The sequence below is a fragment of the Dama dama genome, chromosome 9 (genome assembly GCF_033118175.1).
Source record: "Dama dama isolate Ldn47 chromosome 9, ASM3311817v1, whole genome shotgun sequence".
Classification (NCBI taxonomy): Eukaryota; Metazoa; Chordata; class Mammalia; order Artiodactyla; family Cervidae; genus Dama; species Dama dama.
In genome coordinates this window covers 18,534,544-18,549,707 of record NC_083689.1, presented here as the reverse complement: position 1 = coordinate 18,549,707, position 15,164 = coordinate 18,534,544, and the positions used below count along the sequence as shown (strand labels likewise).

Here is a 15,164-nt window from a genome sequence, read left to right as displayed (position 1 = left end):
CAGGCTCCCAAGGCCCGTTAAGCGCGCTCCGGGTGATTCCAGAGGGGGCGTGTATGCGCGAATCCCCGCTAAGGAAGTGGCAGAAGATGGGGGAGGCGAGAGGGGAAGCTGTGGTTCGAACCAAGGAAACACCAGTTCTCAGGGCAGGGCCACATCGCCCCCGTCTCGACTCCTCGAGGGCAGGGCCATAACCTTCCTTCACTTAGACCCTCCCAGAGCAGGGCCTGTACCCCTTGGACTGGGAAGGTCCTTTCCTATCAGGCACCATCTCCAGCACAAAGTTAAGTCCTTCTTCACAAGAGACGGGAGCGAGGTCTTTTCGCCGAGGCCGAGCCCCAGCAGTGGGCTCAGGGTGACGTCACTGTGGCGTGGCTAAGAGAACAATCCTCTTTCTCAGTCTCTCCAACTGCCCCCTCCCCCAAGGCTGCCGTAAACGCCCACCGTGGAGTTAGCGGGGGATGAGGGGGGCTCGAGGTTGGAGAACCCACCCGTAAATCCCCAGGAGGGGCCTAGCGGACGCCGGAAACCCGATGGGATGAGGTCTCGGCCGACTCCCGAGAGCCGGAACACGTGCTCAGGGCTCTTTAAGAACTCGGTAGCCAGTGCCGCTGCTACGGTTACTAGGGATGTGACGTCACGCGCGGGCGGGGCGTGCGCGCCCGGGCGGAAGCGGAAGGGGCGGGGCTCCGCGGGCTGAGTCTCAGTGCTGCTGCCGCCGCCGCCGCCGCCGCCGCCGCCGCCGCCGCCGCCGCCGCTGCTGCCACCGGAGCCCGGGAGGGCTGGGCCCCGAGGCAAGATGGTGGACTACAGCGTGTGGGACCACATCGAGGTGTCTGACGATGAAGACGAGACGCACCCCAACATCGACACCGCTAGCCTCTTCCGCTGGCGGCACCAGGTAGAGCGCGCGCGCCCAACCCCTTCCCCCACTCCCGGGACTCCGCTTTAGAGTTTTGACCCCTGATACTGCCGGGGGGCCTAGCCATTGATACCTGGGATTGCCCCCAACAGCCTGGGCTTTCCGAATAGCCCAGGGTTCCTCGATTCAATTCCGGGGCCATAGAATTGCCGGGACCCCTGAGTTCCTTGCCCGCGATGCCGGCGCCCCCACCCCCACCTTCCAATTTCTTGAAACTCCAGGTTGACCTGTACGGCATCTTTTTAGAGTTTAGACTGCCAAGGCAAGCTTTTGACGTGCGTCCCAATCCTGCTTGGGATCTTCCATTTACACCAGATTTCTACCTGAGAATCTGGATCCTGAACCTACTCGGGTACCCAGTTGAGATCTTGGCTGTTCCATGGCCCCTCGTAACCCCTGTGCACAGTCGCGTCAGTCGTGTCCAACTCTCTGTGACCCCGTGGACTGTAGCCCACCAGGCTTCTCTGTCCTTGGGATTCTCCAGGCAAGAATACTGGAGTCGGTTACTATTTTTTTCTCCGGGGGATCTTCTCGATCCAGGGCTGGAACCCGCTTCTTTTATGTCTCCTGCATTGGCAGGCAGGTTCTTTACCACTGGCCCCATCTGGAAGCCCTCCAAAACCCTAGAGTTCCCAATAATTTAAGGCTATTCTGCGACCTGCTTTTCTGGATCCTTATGGTTCAAATCCAGAAGTCTTACTCCTCTGAATAAAACAACTCTGTCTTCCCCTGAGATTTCTATTCCTGGCTTGGGACTCCAACCCACATCCAGGACTCCTCCCCTAGAACAAAGATTGGTACCCCCCCAACCCCCTCCCCCTAGGGCTCTCAGTCTCGTGAAATTTTGAAACCTGGGTCCTGTTCAGAATGAACTACCACCTCCACCCTGATGGAGCCTCCAATTCCGGAGGCTCTCCTTCAACCTCTGGTACGGTTAGACCCAATTTCCCATTACATCAGGAAACCCTACCCACGTGGCTTCCTGCCCGTCCAGAACCACTGCCCCTCCTTGGTACTGCACACCCAGTCCCCGCCCACCCTCAAGACAGACTTCCAGTGGGAACTTTTGCCAGCTTCAGAATGCCTCATTCAAACCCAAGTCCAGAACCCAAACCCACCCCATCTCCCTTCTGACCCAAACTTGGTCTGCTGTTCTCAGACACCCACAGTGACGCTGCTGTTACAAGGAACCCTCCCATCCTGATTCCAGATTCACTGCCCCTTCTTTTATCTATTTTCCCCCAAGTACAGACCCCCAGAATCCCAAGTCTGTGTGTTCTTTCTACCCCCCCGCCGCCCAGCTGGGCTTACCGGCCCACAGAATGACTCTCCTGAGACCTTGTGTGCTAACCTCTTGCTCCACCGACGCAGAGCTCCTGTACCCACATCCCAGGGCCTGCTATGCTCTCACACTTAAGGCATATACCTTCTAGAGCCTTCCAGTTAGGAAGGCCTCATAGATAGATAGAATAGAAGATAGAATGCTATCTTCCCATGTATCCGCTTGAAGTCATTTATCCAGAAACTCCTAGAAGCGCCCTTCCTCATCCTGCTGAGACACAGTATCAGGGCCTACATCTGGTCCCGGTTCTGGGTCCAACCCATTTCTTAAAGCAGCAGCCTCCTGGCTAGGGCTTCCCTGATGGCTTAGATGGTAAAGAATCTGCCTGCAGTGCTGGAGACCCAGATTCAATCCCCGAGTGGGGAAGATCCCCTGGAGAAGGGAATAGTGATCCACTCCAGTATTCTTGCCTGGAGAATCTCATGGACAGAGAAGCCTGGTGGATTACAGTCCATGGGGTTGCAAAGAGTCGGATACGATTGAGTGACTAACCCTTTCCACCTGGCCAGTGTACCTGGTGGGCAAGCCACTGGAGTGGAAAAAGAAAGTTCTAGCATTTCTCTCTTGCCACGTGTGACATTTTATGATGAAATATTGAAGCTCTCCGCAAAGCTCTAAAGCCCATTCTCGGGGTTTAGAGAACACCTGTTCTCCTAACGTAGTTGATCTGTATCACCAGGTTTGGTCCTGCTGGTTTGGGAGGCCATGCCCGCTCTCATACAGCGTCCTCCTCCCACCACGCCCTGCTCCCTCCTGGCGCAAAACCTTTTCCTGTCCAACCGCTGAGGGCCCAGGGCTGTCGTGGAGACGAGTGGAGGCAAGGAGCCTGGAGTCTATAGCATGAGGTTCAGCTGCCAGTGATCGGCAGCCTGGGCTCCAGCCCTGCTGCAGGACCATCACTGCTTTGGGGGAGCGAGCCCCCTGCCTCCATGAGACCATCATGAAAACGAAATGAGATTAGATCTGGAAAGAACGTGGCTTGGGGCCTGGGAGGAAGGAGTAAGCAATACCAAGAGTGGAAGAGGGGATTAGCCAAAAGGTAGCCTGGTACCCTTGTGAGCGCAGGCCTGCCTGACTGGGTTCATATCCTGCTCCTTCTGAATATCACTGACTTGCTGCATGGTCCTCAGTGAGGTTTGTTTTGTTTTGTTTTGTTTTTTAAATTAATTTGACCACACAGGGTCTTAGTTACAGTGTGCCAGATCTCTAGTTGCAGCGTGTGGAATCTATTAATAGTTCCCTGACCAGAGATCGAACTGGGGCCCCCTGCATCGAGAGCACAGAGTCTTAGCCATTGGACTACCAGGGAAGTTCCCTGAAGTGAGTTTTGATCCCTGTGTGCCTTAGTTTCCCCAGCTGGTGATCTTAATAGTACTGCCCAGTAGGCTTGCTGTGAGAACCACCTTATGAATTTAACATGTATACTGCTTTCAGGACAGCACTGGAACGTAATAAGTTTTGTGGGAACTTTAGCTCCGGTCATCATCATTGCTTGGATAATTCACGCTCATGGTGAAAAATAAAAAATAATCCCAAGGTTCCAGAAGGGGACAAGTGAGTCTTCCCAGTTCCGGCTCCCTGGCTCCCTTGCCCAGAAACAGCTGCCAATCCTGGTTTCTCGTGGCTCCTTCCAGTGAGCCGGGCGGCATCCAGGTTCTGTGAGCCTCAGGTCCCCCCTCTCTGTGTAAGGCAGGAAACGGACACCTGTGGCCCTTTCTTGCCACTGAGGTTTCTGCCCTGCCCAGCCTGACACAGCCCCTCCTGGAGGTATAAAGCCCAGGTCGGGCAGGCTGCCACCCCCAGCAGCTCCAGGAGGCCTTTATTTAGCTTTGGCCTCCCTGGCGGCTGCTCAGAGGATGCCAGAGGATTTTGATGGCTGCCCAGCAGACACCAGCAGTGTGGTAGGTTCCTGTTGCCCCCCTGAGGCCAGCGGTGATGCCGACCACCAGTAGCCCCTCTCAAGGCAGGGGGAAGGTTCCAGAAGGACACAGGCCTATCGTGAAAAAAGGGAGGCAGCAGCGGCTGCAAGGCCTTAAGGGTCTTGTCCACCCCTTAACCAAATGGGAAACGTGAGGCTCGTGATTGGCCCTGCCAGTCCAGTGGGGTGTGAGAGAACGGCCCGAGTCTCTCGGTTTTCACCCATGTGTGCCTGGCCCTGTGCTGGAGCCTGGAGATACAACCTCAGGTAAAGCACAGAAGTAAGTTAGCAAACCATTCTGGTGACCTTGGCCATGACAATGGTGAGGAGAGTAGGACACATATACCGAGTACCATGTTGCAAGCGGTTTCCTTGGGGTAGCTCATTTAATCCTCACAACAGCCCTGTGAGGCCCCATTTCATAGGGCTTCCCAGGTTGCGCTGGTGGTAGAGAACCTGCCTGCCAGTGCAAGAGACATCACAGTTGCGGGCTCAATCCCTGGTTCGGGAAGATCCCCTGGAGAAGGAAATGGCAATCCGGAGGAGCCTGGCGGCCTGCGGTCCATAGGGTCACAAGAAGTTGGACATGACTGAAGCAATTTAACACACCCATTTCATAGAGGGGGACACCAAGGCAGGGAGAGGTGTAAGCGACTTTGCTAAGGTCACATTGCCAGTAGGTGTGGATCTGGATGCTCTGATGCAGTAGCAGCTGCTCCCAGTTACCAGGCATGTCCTGGCTATCGAGCTAAGCACTTGAAGTGCATTTTCTTGTTTGAGCCCCAGTACCATCCTCAGAGAGGGAGACTGTCCTGTTGGACAGACAGTGATGACAGTAGCCAGTGTGGTAATGGAGCTGACCGAGCGTCCAGCACAGCTCTGGACTGTACAACCTCTTTCGTGTCTTCCAGTGCAAGCTCGTGAGGTTGGCACTGTTGTCCACCTCTGACAGATGAGGAAACTGAGGTTTGGGAATTGGCCCAGAGACACCCGGCCATTATGTGGTGGCCATGGGATATGACCCCAGGTCTGGGGTCTCAAGGCTTTCCACCAGCATCTCATCACGTCACCTGATGATCACCGAGGGACCTTTGGGGCTCAATGACTCCAGGGGTCTCGCACTTGGGGAAGGCTTTGTTGAAGCTGAGACTTGCAGACAAAGCAGATGGAGCAAGGGGAGTGCCAGCAGGGAGGAACAGCATGTGCAGAGGCTAAGACGCAGGAGAGAGCCGGTGCAGTCGGGGAGCCACAAGGGCCAGCACTGATCTGAGACCCAGCCCCCCAAGGAACATTGGCGCCATCTGGGCAGCTTGGGGCAGGAGTTTGGGGTCCCCTCTGAACAGGGAGGGCTGTGGTCAGATGGGTGCATTTCCAGGACTCCTCTGGCAGCTTCTGAGCCTGGATTGGGGGGATGGTCATGGCATGTTTCGGGGTCCAGTGTGTGACTCCGGGTTGAGCAGACACTGCAGGGAACCAGGGGCAGGTGATGGAAAGCAGTGGCACCTCTCAGTGTTCAGTCTGTGGCTCTGGCTTGAGCAGACATTGCAGGGAGCTGGGGGAGGTGATGGGGAAACTGGGGCAGGGGTGGACAGTGAGACAGCCCCGTGATCCAGCGAGGGTCCTGGATGAGGAAGCTGAGATGACGTGCCATCACTGAGCTTGGGGTGCAGCAGAAGAGTTCTGAGGAGCAGTGTCTAGGATAGGAGGTATACAGGAGTCTGGTGGGTACCACGCTGGGCTCCAGAGGCATGCTGGCCTGGAGACAGAGCTGAGCGGGCCCTGCGGATCCAGGTGCAGCGCGTGGGGTGGAGCACATTAGAGGAATGACTGGAAAGGAAAAGCATGGTGATTTGGTGGCAGAGAGGGAGGGAATGACTCACAGCAGGCCTCTGCTGGGGGCAGGAGGCGGGGCGAGGGTCTTCCCTGAGGGAGGACACAGCAGAAAAATAGGTTTGGGGGAGCTCAGGTGGGGAGTTCAGTCTTGGGCACAGAGCTGGCGGTGCCTGTAAGACACCAAGACAGCAGTGGCTATAGGGCCATGTGGCCAGGGTAGGGTGCCTGAGTGTTACTGAGGGTGCTCCAGGCAGGAGGGGGAGCCTGAGATCCTGGGGAGCAGGGAGGCCTCCTTCCAGCGTGTGATTATTAGATCCAACAAGTCTTTCTTAAGTCCCTGCTGTGCACCAGGTTCCTGACTCTGGAGTCACAAGAGTGATCAGATCCCCACCTTTGTGGAGCCAGTCTCCTTGGAGGTGGACAGCACCCAAAGCAGGAGAGAGAACTGTCACAGAATGTTGTCAGGTGACAAGTGCTGAGGAGGAAGATCAAGCAGAGCAGAAGAGGGGGAGATATCGGCAGTATCAAGGAAGGCCTCATCTGGAAGGGACCTTTTGTTTTGATTACCCTGCATGACTTGCAGGATCTCAGTTCCCCATCCAGGGATCGAAGCCTGGTCCCCAGCAGTGGAGCCTCAGAGCCCTAACCACTGGACCACCAGGGAATTCCCTGTAAGAGGCATTTGAAGATGATGAGGATGCAGGGTTTGGGGAGGTGGGGTGGATCTGAAGAGAGAGCATTCCAGACCAAGGGAACACAGAGGCAGTGCAAAGGCCCTGAGGCTTGAAGTGAGTTCGGGAAAAGGTGAGGCAGCCAGTGTGGCTGGAGGGAGAGGGTGAGCAGGAGGAGATGATGCCATGGAGGGGACCGGACAGGTTGTGCTTGGCTTTATGGGCCCCGGGGAGGACTTAGGCTTTTGCTCCGAGTGAGGCAGGAGTCATAGAAGGTTCTTATTTTAAAAAGTATTTATATACTTGGCTGCGTTGAGTCTTAGTTGTGGCATGCAAGATCTTTGTTCCTGTACACGGTCTTTGATCCTGTGTATTGCAGTACACAGGCTCTTTAGTGACCCGTGGGCTTAGTTGCCCCAAGGCATGTGGGATCTTAGTTCCCCAACCAGGGATCAAACCACTTTCCCCAACATTAGAAGGCGAATTCTTATCCACTGGACTGCTGGGGCCGTAGAAACTTCTGCGCAGAGGAGGAACCCGCCCTAGCTCAGGCCTACCTTAGAGGTGAGAGCAGGAGCCGGGAATCCAGTGCGCGGAAGTTGGTGTGGACCTTCTCTGGGGTCACCCCAGGTGCGACTGTGGAGAGCCCGGGGCCCGGGTCAGGAAGGGCCAGGCTGTTCCCCAGAATGACGGGCCATGCCTAACCCGCAGGCCCGGGTGGAGCGCATGGAGCAGTTCCAGAAAGAGAAGGAGGAGCTGGACAGGGGCTGCCGCGAGTGTAAGCGCAAGGTGGCCGAGTGCCAGCGGAAGCTGAAGGAGCTGGAGGTGGCCGAGGGCGAAGGCGGCAAGGCCGAGCTGGAGCGGCTGCAGGCTGAGGCGCAGCAGCTGCGCAAGGAGGAGCGGAGCTGGGAGCAAAAACTGGAGGAGATGCGCAAGAAGGAGAAGAGCATGCCCTGGAACGTGGACACGCTCAGCAAGGATGGCTTCAGCAAGGTGGGCGGGGCCTGGGCGTGACGGGCAGCGGGCGGGGGCGGGGAGCACTGTGCAGGTCCAGGAGTGGGCGGGTGCTGGCGGGGGGTGGGGCGGGGGCCGCAGGTGGGGGCCCCGGCAGTGAGGCACCCCACCAGTACCCCTCCCTCTGATCTGCCCGAAGGCCCCAGTCCGAGGCCACACCTGCCACGCCCACGCTCCCGCCACACTGATGTGCACGGCGCCGTCACCGCCTCCGCTGTGGATGGGATGGGCGTTGCGGCCGCGGCCCTCCCGGCCACGTTCGAGGCGCCCCGCGGCCGCAGCCTCGCCCCAGCCCACTCCCCTTCTCGCCTCACCACAGAGCATGGTCAACACCAAGCCTGAGCAGGCGGAGGAGGAGTCGGAGGAGGTGAGGGAGCAGAAACACAAAACCTTCGTGGAAAAGTATGAGAAACAGATCAAACACTTCGGTGAGTTGGGCCAGGGGTGGGCTCTAGGTGGGTGGTGCGCGTGAGAGAGGGCTGCCCCTCTGCCTCTTGGGGGCCCTTGGAGCACTTCGCCATCGCCTTCTGGCAGGCATGTTGCGCCGCTGGGATGACAGCCAGAAGTACCTGTCGGACAACGTCCACCTGGTGTGTGAGGAGACAGCCAACTACCTGGTCATCTGGTGCATTGACCTAGAGGTGGAGGAGGTGCGTGCAGACTTTGCGGGGTGGGGGGCTGGGAGGGCCCAAAAGGTTCTGCCTTTTTTTTTTCTCATTTTTTTTTATTCTCTTTTCATCATTCATGTTTGTTCAGAACATTGCAGTAGGCATGAAGGGAAAAAGAACTGCATTTTTAAACACTGTCTGGAGTCTAATATAGGAAGCTGTACCATTGTCTCTTAGGGGAGAAAGGCATTAATTTTACATTGAAGTTAAATATTACTACCAGCGTCCAAGTAAGCCACGGATAAGGTTTAAATGCTAGTTGTGTTCTCACATAATGAGGGCTGGGGAAAGGAGCCCGCCACTCGGTGACGCTGTGCAACGTCCTCCCTTGGCAGAAATGCGCCCTCATGGAGCAGGTGGCTCACCAGACCATCGTCATGCAGTTCATCCTGGAGCTGGCCAAGAGCCTCAAGGTGGACCCCCGTGCCTGCTTCCGGCAGTTCTTCACCAAGATCAAGGTAGGGAGGTGGCCCTCCTCAGGGATCCAGCCTGTGGTCCACTGGGGGAGGCAGACACGGGTCCACTCGGACTCAAGCCCCTGTGATCAGCATCTCATCCATTAGCAGCAGGTTAGTCTGTGGAGGAGCTGGGTAGTGGGTGGCTCCCGTGGAGATTTGGAAAGCCGAGCTGGCAGGACGTGCTGAAAGTACCAACCTAAGTGAGGGCCAGAGTCATGGGCACCTATGGGTTTCTTCCCTGAGCACCTGAAGAGCAGAGCTAGGAGAGATTGAGGGCAGACCGGAGGATGATCGAGGGCAGCTGTATTGAGTTTGAGGTGCCTTCGAGGCTCCACAGGAAGACCTGGAGGAGGTGGGTGTCACGAGTTTGCAGTATAAGGGGACATTCAATCAGATGGTTGTAAGCACATGGGTATAAGGTTGAGCTCAGAGAAGACGGAGGAGGCTAGACAGAGCAGGGGAGTGGCCTGAGCCCCAGAGTACCCGTCCTTTAGTTCAGGACCAGCTGTGGGGAGCCCTGGGGCATCCCTGAGGACCTGCATTGGAAGGGTCCTGGGCTCCCCCGTCTCCCCTGGTGAACATACTCCCTCCCCTGCAGACTGCTGACCGTCAGTACATGGAGGGCTTCAATGACGAGCTAGAGGCTTTCAAAGACCGCGTGCGGGGCCGCGCCAAGCTTCGCATTGAGAAGGCCATGAAGGAATACGAGGAAGAGGAGCGCAAGAAGCGGCTTGGCCCTGGCGGCCTGGACCCTGTCGAGGTCTACGAGTCCCTCCCTGAGGTGAGGCTCCCCAGACCCTGGCAGGTGGCAGGTGGGCTGTCAGCGGGATCCCTGGGACCCACGCCGTGACCCCGCCCCCTGCACCCACAGGAACTTCAGAAGTGCTTTGACGCGAAGGACGTGCAGATGCTCCAAGACGCCATCAGCAAGATGGACCCCACCGTGAGTAACCACACACCCAAGCCCACCGGGACAGGCAGTGTCTCCCCCCCACCTCCAGCCCCGCTGACCACGTTACTGCTGGCAGTGCCCCTCCTGGGCTTCTCAAAAGAGCCAGGGAGGTTCTGTCACCATGTGGCTGGCACACAAGACAGCCCGGCCTCATGCCCCATGCTGTCTCACTTTTATTGGGCAGCTGCTATGTGCCCAGCATCTAGATTGAGCGTCCCTGTCCCTGTGGCTGTTTATGAGCACACCCAGCTGACTCCACCTTTGCCAGCAACTCAGAGTGGCCTGCTCCACAGTCTCAGTTACCCCATCAAACCAGTATCTCTCAAAAAACATATTAACTCACAAAATCTGTGAGGAGGGCCAAGTATGTGGTTGACGCTGGTTGAACCTTAGCTCTTTGGAGCGGTAACAGCACTGGTGGATAAGAACCCTGTGTCTCAATAAACCTCTGTCTAAGCCCCTTCCTACTGCGTGGCTACTGGTTGGCCACACTGGTTCCCTCGTCTGTAAAATGGATTTAGTCTCTAGACCACCTCAGGGTTTCTAGAAGCTTCTATGGGGATAAGTATGTAGACCAAGGGTCTTCAGAGAATCTGGCTCAAAGGTCAAAGATTCACTGCCTGTCTGTAAATAAAATTTTGCTGGAACCGCAGCAGCCAGGCTGGTTTATTTTCATCTTGTCTATAGTTGATTTTGTGCTGCAGCCATAAAATTGAGGTGTGATGGAATGAGAGGTTTTGACAGGGACCACAGGGCCTGCAAGCCAAAAATATTTGCTGTCTGGCTTTTTATTTTTTTAAAAAAAGTTTGCTGACCTTTGTTCTAGGCCTACACTTTTAAAATTTGAATTGTTCGTGCTAAGTCGCTTCAGTCATGTCTGACTCTTTGTGACCCATGGACTGTAGCCCGCCAGGCTCCTCTGTTCATGGGATTCTCTAGGGAAGAATACTGGAGTGGGTTGCCATTTCCTCCTCCAGGGGATTTTTCCGACCTGTGAATTGAACCGGTGTCTCTTATGTCTTCTGCATTGGCAGGCAGGTCCTTTACCACTCAGATTCCCAGATGGCTCAGACAGTAAAAAGCCGCCTCAATGCAGGAGACCTGGGTTCCATCCCTGGGTTGGGAAGATCCCCTGGAGAAGGGAATGGCTACCCACTCCGCCTGTGGCCTGGAGAATTCCATGGACTATATAGTCCATGGGGTCGCAAAGAGTTGCACATGACTGAGCGGCTTTCACTTCACTTCTTTACCACTAGTTCCACCTGGGAAGTTAAATTTGAATTCTAAAGTTAAGTAAAATTCAGGGACTTCCCTGGTGGTCCAGTGGCTAAGACTCCATGCTCCCAGTGCAGGGGGCCCAGGTTTGATCCCTGGTGAGGGAACTGGATCCGACATGCCACAACTAAGACCCAGCTCAGCCACATAAATGTATCAAAAAAAATAATAATAAAATTTCAAGCTCTGTCCTTCCCTTGCACCAACCACATTCAAAGTACTCAGTAGACACCCACGTCTGCTGGCTGCCATGTTGGATAGCACAGATTACAGACTGTTTTCCCTCATCCCAGACAGCTCTGATGTAGAAAGAGCAGAAAGTGGGCTTGGGGATGTGCAGGGGATGGGGTGTGCCCCCAGCAGGCGGCAGCCCAGCCTCACCCACCCACCCTTCTCCCCACAGGACGCGAAGTACCACATGCAGCGCTGCATCGACTCAGGCCTCTGGGTCCCCAACTCCAAGTCCAGCGAGGCCAAGGAGGGGGAGGAGGCGGGTCCCGGGGACCCCTTGCTGGAAGCCACCCCCAAGCCAGGCGACGAGAAGGATGTCAGCGCGTGAACTGTCCCGGCTGCCGCAGGCCCCTGTACACCCCTTTTCAGGAAACAAAAATAGATGCCATCTCCCCAGGTCCTGGCTTCCTCCGCTTTTGCTGCTCCCCAACCTAGCCCGGAGGGGCCCTGCCACCCCCCTTCCACCGCCCCCCTCCCCCCCCAGCCCTCATCCAAGTCTTTGCTTTGAGTCAAAGGGGCTTCACTGCCTGCAGCCCCCCATCAGCATTAAGCCAAAGGCCCGGGGATCCAGGGAGGGGCAGAGGTTGCCAGGTTGGTCCATGGGGTGGGGGTGGGTCCCCAGCCAAGGGGCCTGCTCCAGTCACTGTGGGCTCTGTTCTTGCTGTTCGCCCGCGTCAAGTCTTCTATATAGTAAACAGCAGTTATCTTCCAATAAAGGATTTCAGATGCTCTGTGGGGCGTCAAGAGGGCTGTGGGCACAGCTCTTCTCTGGGGGTGGGAAGGGACCTGTGAGTGTTGGCGGTTGGGCCCGTGACACCCCTGGCTTTCCCCTCCAGCAAATGGGCTGTGTCCCCCATCCACACTCCAGGCTCTCCCATCACCTGGAACCCTTCCTCAGGTCACCTTTGGATCAGAGTTCTCACCCCACCCCTATGAAGTCTCTGGCTCATCCCATTCCTCTAAGCCCCTCTTACCATCCATTCGGGAGCATCACCCTCCACTGTGTCTCACCTTCCACTGGGTCAGTTCTGCCTCCAGGACCAATCTTGAGTCTGTCCACTGCCCTTCATTCTCCACCCTGGTCCAGGTCCTGTCACCTCTGGCCTGGACCCCTGCCCGCAGCCTCCTCCCTGTCTCCTCCACCCTCACTGGACCCCAACAGGCAGGGAGTGCCTATGAACACGAGAGTCCTGGCACATCCTGCCCCAGAGCAGAAGCCTTAGTTCTTGCAGCTCACCGGGCCCTGTACCATCTGCCTGGTCCCCTCCCTGCCCTCACCACCTCGTGCCCTCTCACCAACTCCCTCCTCTGCTCCTTGAGCACTTTAAGCTTCTCTAGCAGTGTGACCTTGGGCAGCTTAATCAGCCTCAGCATTCATCTCTGTATAGTGATAGAAATGTTCGTGCCTTCTTCCCAGGGTTGTGATGAGGATTGAATGAGATAATTAGTAGGTGTGCATAGCACCTGGGCCCTGGCATGTCCCTGTCCCTCACCCTGAACACCCTTCCCTGCAGTCTTCGTCTAGAAAGTAATATTTGGGCCCCAGGAAAGAGGTAAAGAATAGTATCATAAACAAGGACACAGTTTTTAAGACATGAAGTAACTGAGAATCCAGTTGAAGCCCACTGCCCGCCTCTTCTGGGGGATACCACCATCTGGCAGGTGCCTCTCAGTCTGACCAGAGCTCTGGTACCTCCTCCCGGAACCCTCCCCTGACCCGCCTTCTGAGTCATCCTTTACATCCAGCCATATTCCTGCCTGGCTGTGCCAACCTGTGTATTGCTGTCTCCTTTATGCTGTGAGCACCACCCGGACACAAACTGAGTCTTGGTCCTAGAATGACCCCAGCGACCCTCACGGATTCTGGCGCTCAGTGAATGCCTTTGTGCCCAAGCTGATTGCCACCAGAGGGCAATAGTGAACTGCAAACAAGTGGTGTTGCCCGATGCTTTTCATAAAGATTGAAATGGCTGGGACTTCCCCAGTGGTCCAATGGTTAGGACTCTGTGCTTCCAGTTGAGGGGGGGTTGGGAGGGGATGGATTCAATCCCTGGTCCGGGAACTAAAATCCCATACACCACATACATGGCTGAAAAATAAAGGTTTTAAAAGTATTTAAAAATGGCAGGTGGGGGATCTGGAGAGGATTGGGGAGACCCTCCTAAACCTTGTTCATCCGCGATCAATTCAAAATTGTGAACTTGTTAATTCTTTACCATGAAAACTTTCAGAGGTAGAATCTGTATTTCTGGTATTTCCTTTCACCTCGGCCTCCAGTACAACTCAGCACTGCTGTTCCTGATCCTTGACTTAAAATTTCAATGTTTTGTTCATGGATTTTTTTTTTCACATTAATGGTGTTTTTGGAAAATACTACATTAAAATATTTATCTTGATTACTGAGTTGGTGACCTCTTTGCTTTCATGCCACACGTACCTCACCCTAGCACTGTTTAACATTTAAAACATCAAATGATATTGAGATACACAGTGAAGGGTCTTCCCTGGCAGTCCAGTGGTTAAGACTCTGGGCCTACACTGCAGGGGGTGTAGGTCGCATCTCTGGTTGGGGAACCAAGATCCCACATGCCCCATTTCCTTTGTGGCTCAGCGGTAAAGAATGCCTGTTAATGCAGGAGACAAGGGTTCAATCCCTGATCCAGGAAGATTGACTGGGCATGACGTGGAGCAACTAAGCCCATGTACCACAGCGATTGAGCCTGCGCTCTAGAACCTGGGAGCCGCACCTACTGAGCCCATCTGCTGAAACTACTGAAGCCAGGACCGCCAGAGCCTGTACTCTGCGGCAAGAGCGGCCACTGCAGTGAGAAGCACCCCCTTGCTTGCTGCAACTAGAGAAAAGCCCACACAGCAACAAAGACCCAGCACAGCCACACACACACACACACACAAAATATCCCACATGCTGCAAGTCAAGGCAAAAAAAAAAAAAAATCTGGTTCCCTGCCCCCAACCACGGGAACCCACTGTCTCTGGTGTCTTGTGACTCCTTCCAGGGTTTCTCTTTGTAAGATCAAATGTAATCTTATCCCTTCTGTTCCTTTTTACACAAAGCATAACACACTGCAGTCAGTGACGTATCTTGCTTTTTTCATTGAACTCTCTGACCCCGCAGATCTTTTCTTAACTGTCCATCAGCACTTCCTCATTCTTTCTACTCTGGTAGTATGTGCTCATCTCAGCATTTATTTCACCAACAGTTTTTTTTGAATTAACGCTTGCAGGTTTGTGAGTCTTAGTGGCAAACAGAATCCCACCCAAAATGTTTCACTAGACAAAATGTAATAATGGAGACTTCCCTGGGGGTACAGCAGATAAGAAGTCTTCCCAGGTGGCTCAGTGGTAAAGAATTCGCCTGCCAAGCAGAAGACCTGGGTTCAATCCCTGGGTCAGAAAGATCCCCTGGAGAAAGAAATGGCAACCCACTCCAGTATTCTTGCCTGGGAAATCACATGGACAGAGGAGCCTGGCGGGCTACATTCCATGGGGTCACAAAGAATCGGGCATGACTTAGCGACGAAACAACAACAGTGGATAAGAATCTGCTTGCCAATGCAGGGGTCACCAGTTCAATCCCTGATGCAGGAATATCCCACAAGCCAAGGAGCAACTAAGCCTGTGTGCCACAACTACTGAGCCCTTGTGCCTAGAGCCTGTGCTCTGCAACAGAAGCCACTGCAATGAGAGCCCCCCCCCCCCCCGCCCCCGCTGCAATGGAAGAGTAGCCCTGGATCGCCACAGATAGGGGAAGACCACACACAACAATGAAAACCCAGTGCAACCAGAAATAAATATATATATTTTTTAAAGTGTAATGATGTGAGTGGGATAGGAGGACCAACAGAGTGGATTCATTTTCTGG

General features: G+C 55.1%; 1 protein-coding gene across 1 annotated transcript; it reads left to right on the top strand.

Annotated features, from left to right (window-relative positions):
- The first annotated feature begins 713 nt into the window (after positions 1-713).
- Positions 714-13,677, top strand: CDC37 (cell division cycle 37, HSP90 cochaperone). The gene is made up of 8 exons (XM_061150285.1): positions 714-898; positions 7,395-7,676; positions 8,017-8,125; positions 8,232-8,347; positions 8,701-8,823; positions 9,422-9,604; positions 9,695-9,766; positions 11,454-13,677. Exons 1-8 carry the CDS (start codon positions 797-799, stop codon positions 11,607-11,609), a joined length of 1,143 nt encoding a protein of 380 aa, XP_061006268.1. The 5' UTR covers positions 714-796; the 3' UTR covers positions 11,610-13,677.
- Positions 13,678-15,164: the final 1,487 nt, after the last annotated feature.

What these genes read in the sequence shown, in the direction of transcription:
- CDC37 (XM_061150285.1), top strand. Translation starts at nt 797, where the DNA reads ATGGTGGACTACAGCGTGTGGGACCACATCGAGGTGTCTGACGATGAA. An exon ending in GCAAGGATGGCTTCAGCAAG is followed by an intron (nt 7,677 to 8,016) that starts GTGGGCGGGGCC and finishes GCCTCACCACAG; the next exon opens with AGCATGGTCAACACCAAGCC. An exon ending in GAAACAGATCAAACACTTCG is followed by an intron (nt 8,126 to 8,231) that starts GTGAGTTGGGCC and finishes GCCTTCTGGCAG; the next exon opens with GCATGTTGCGCCGCTGGGAT.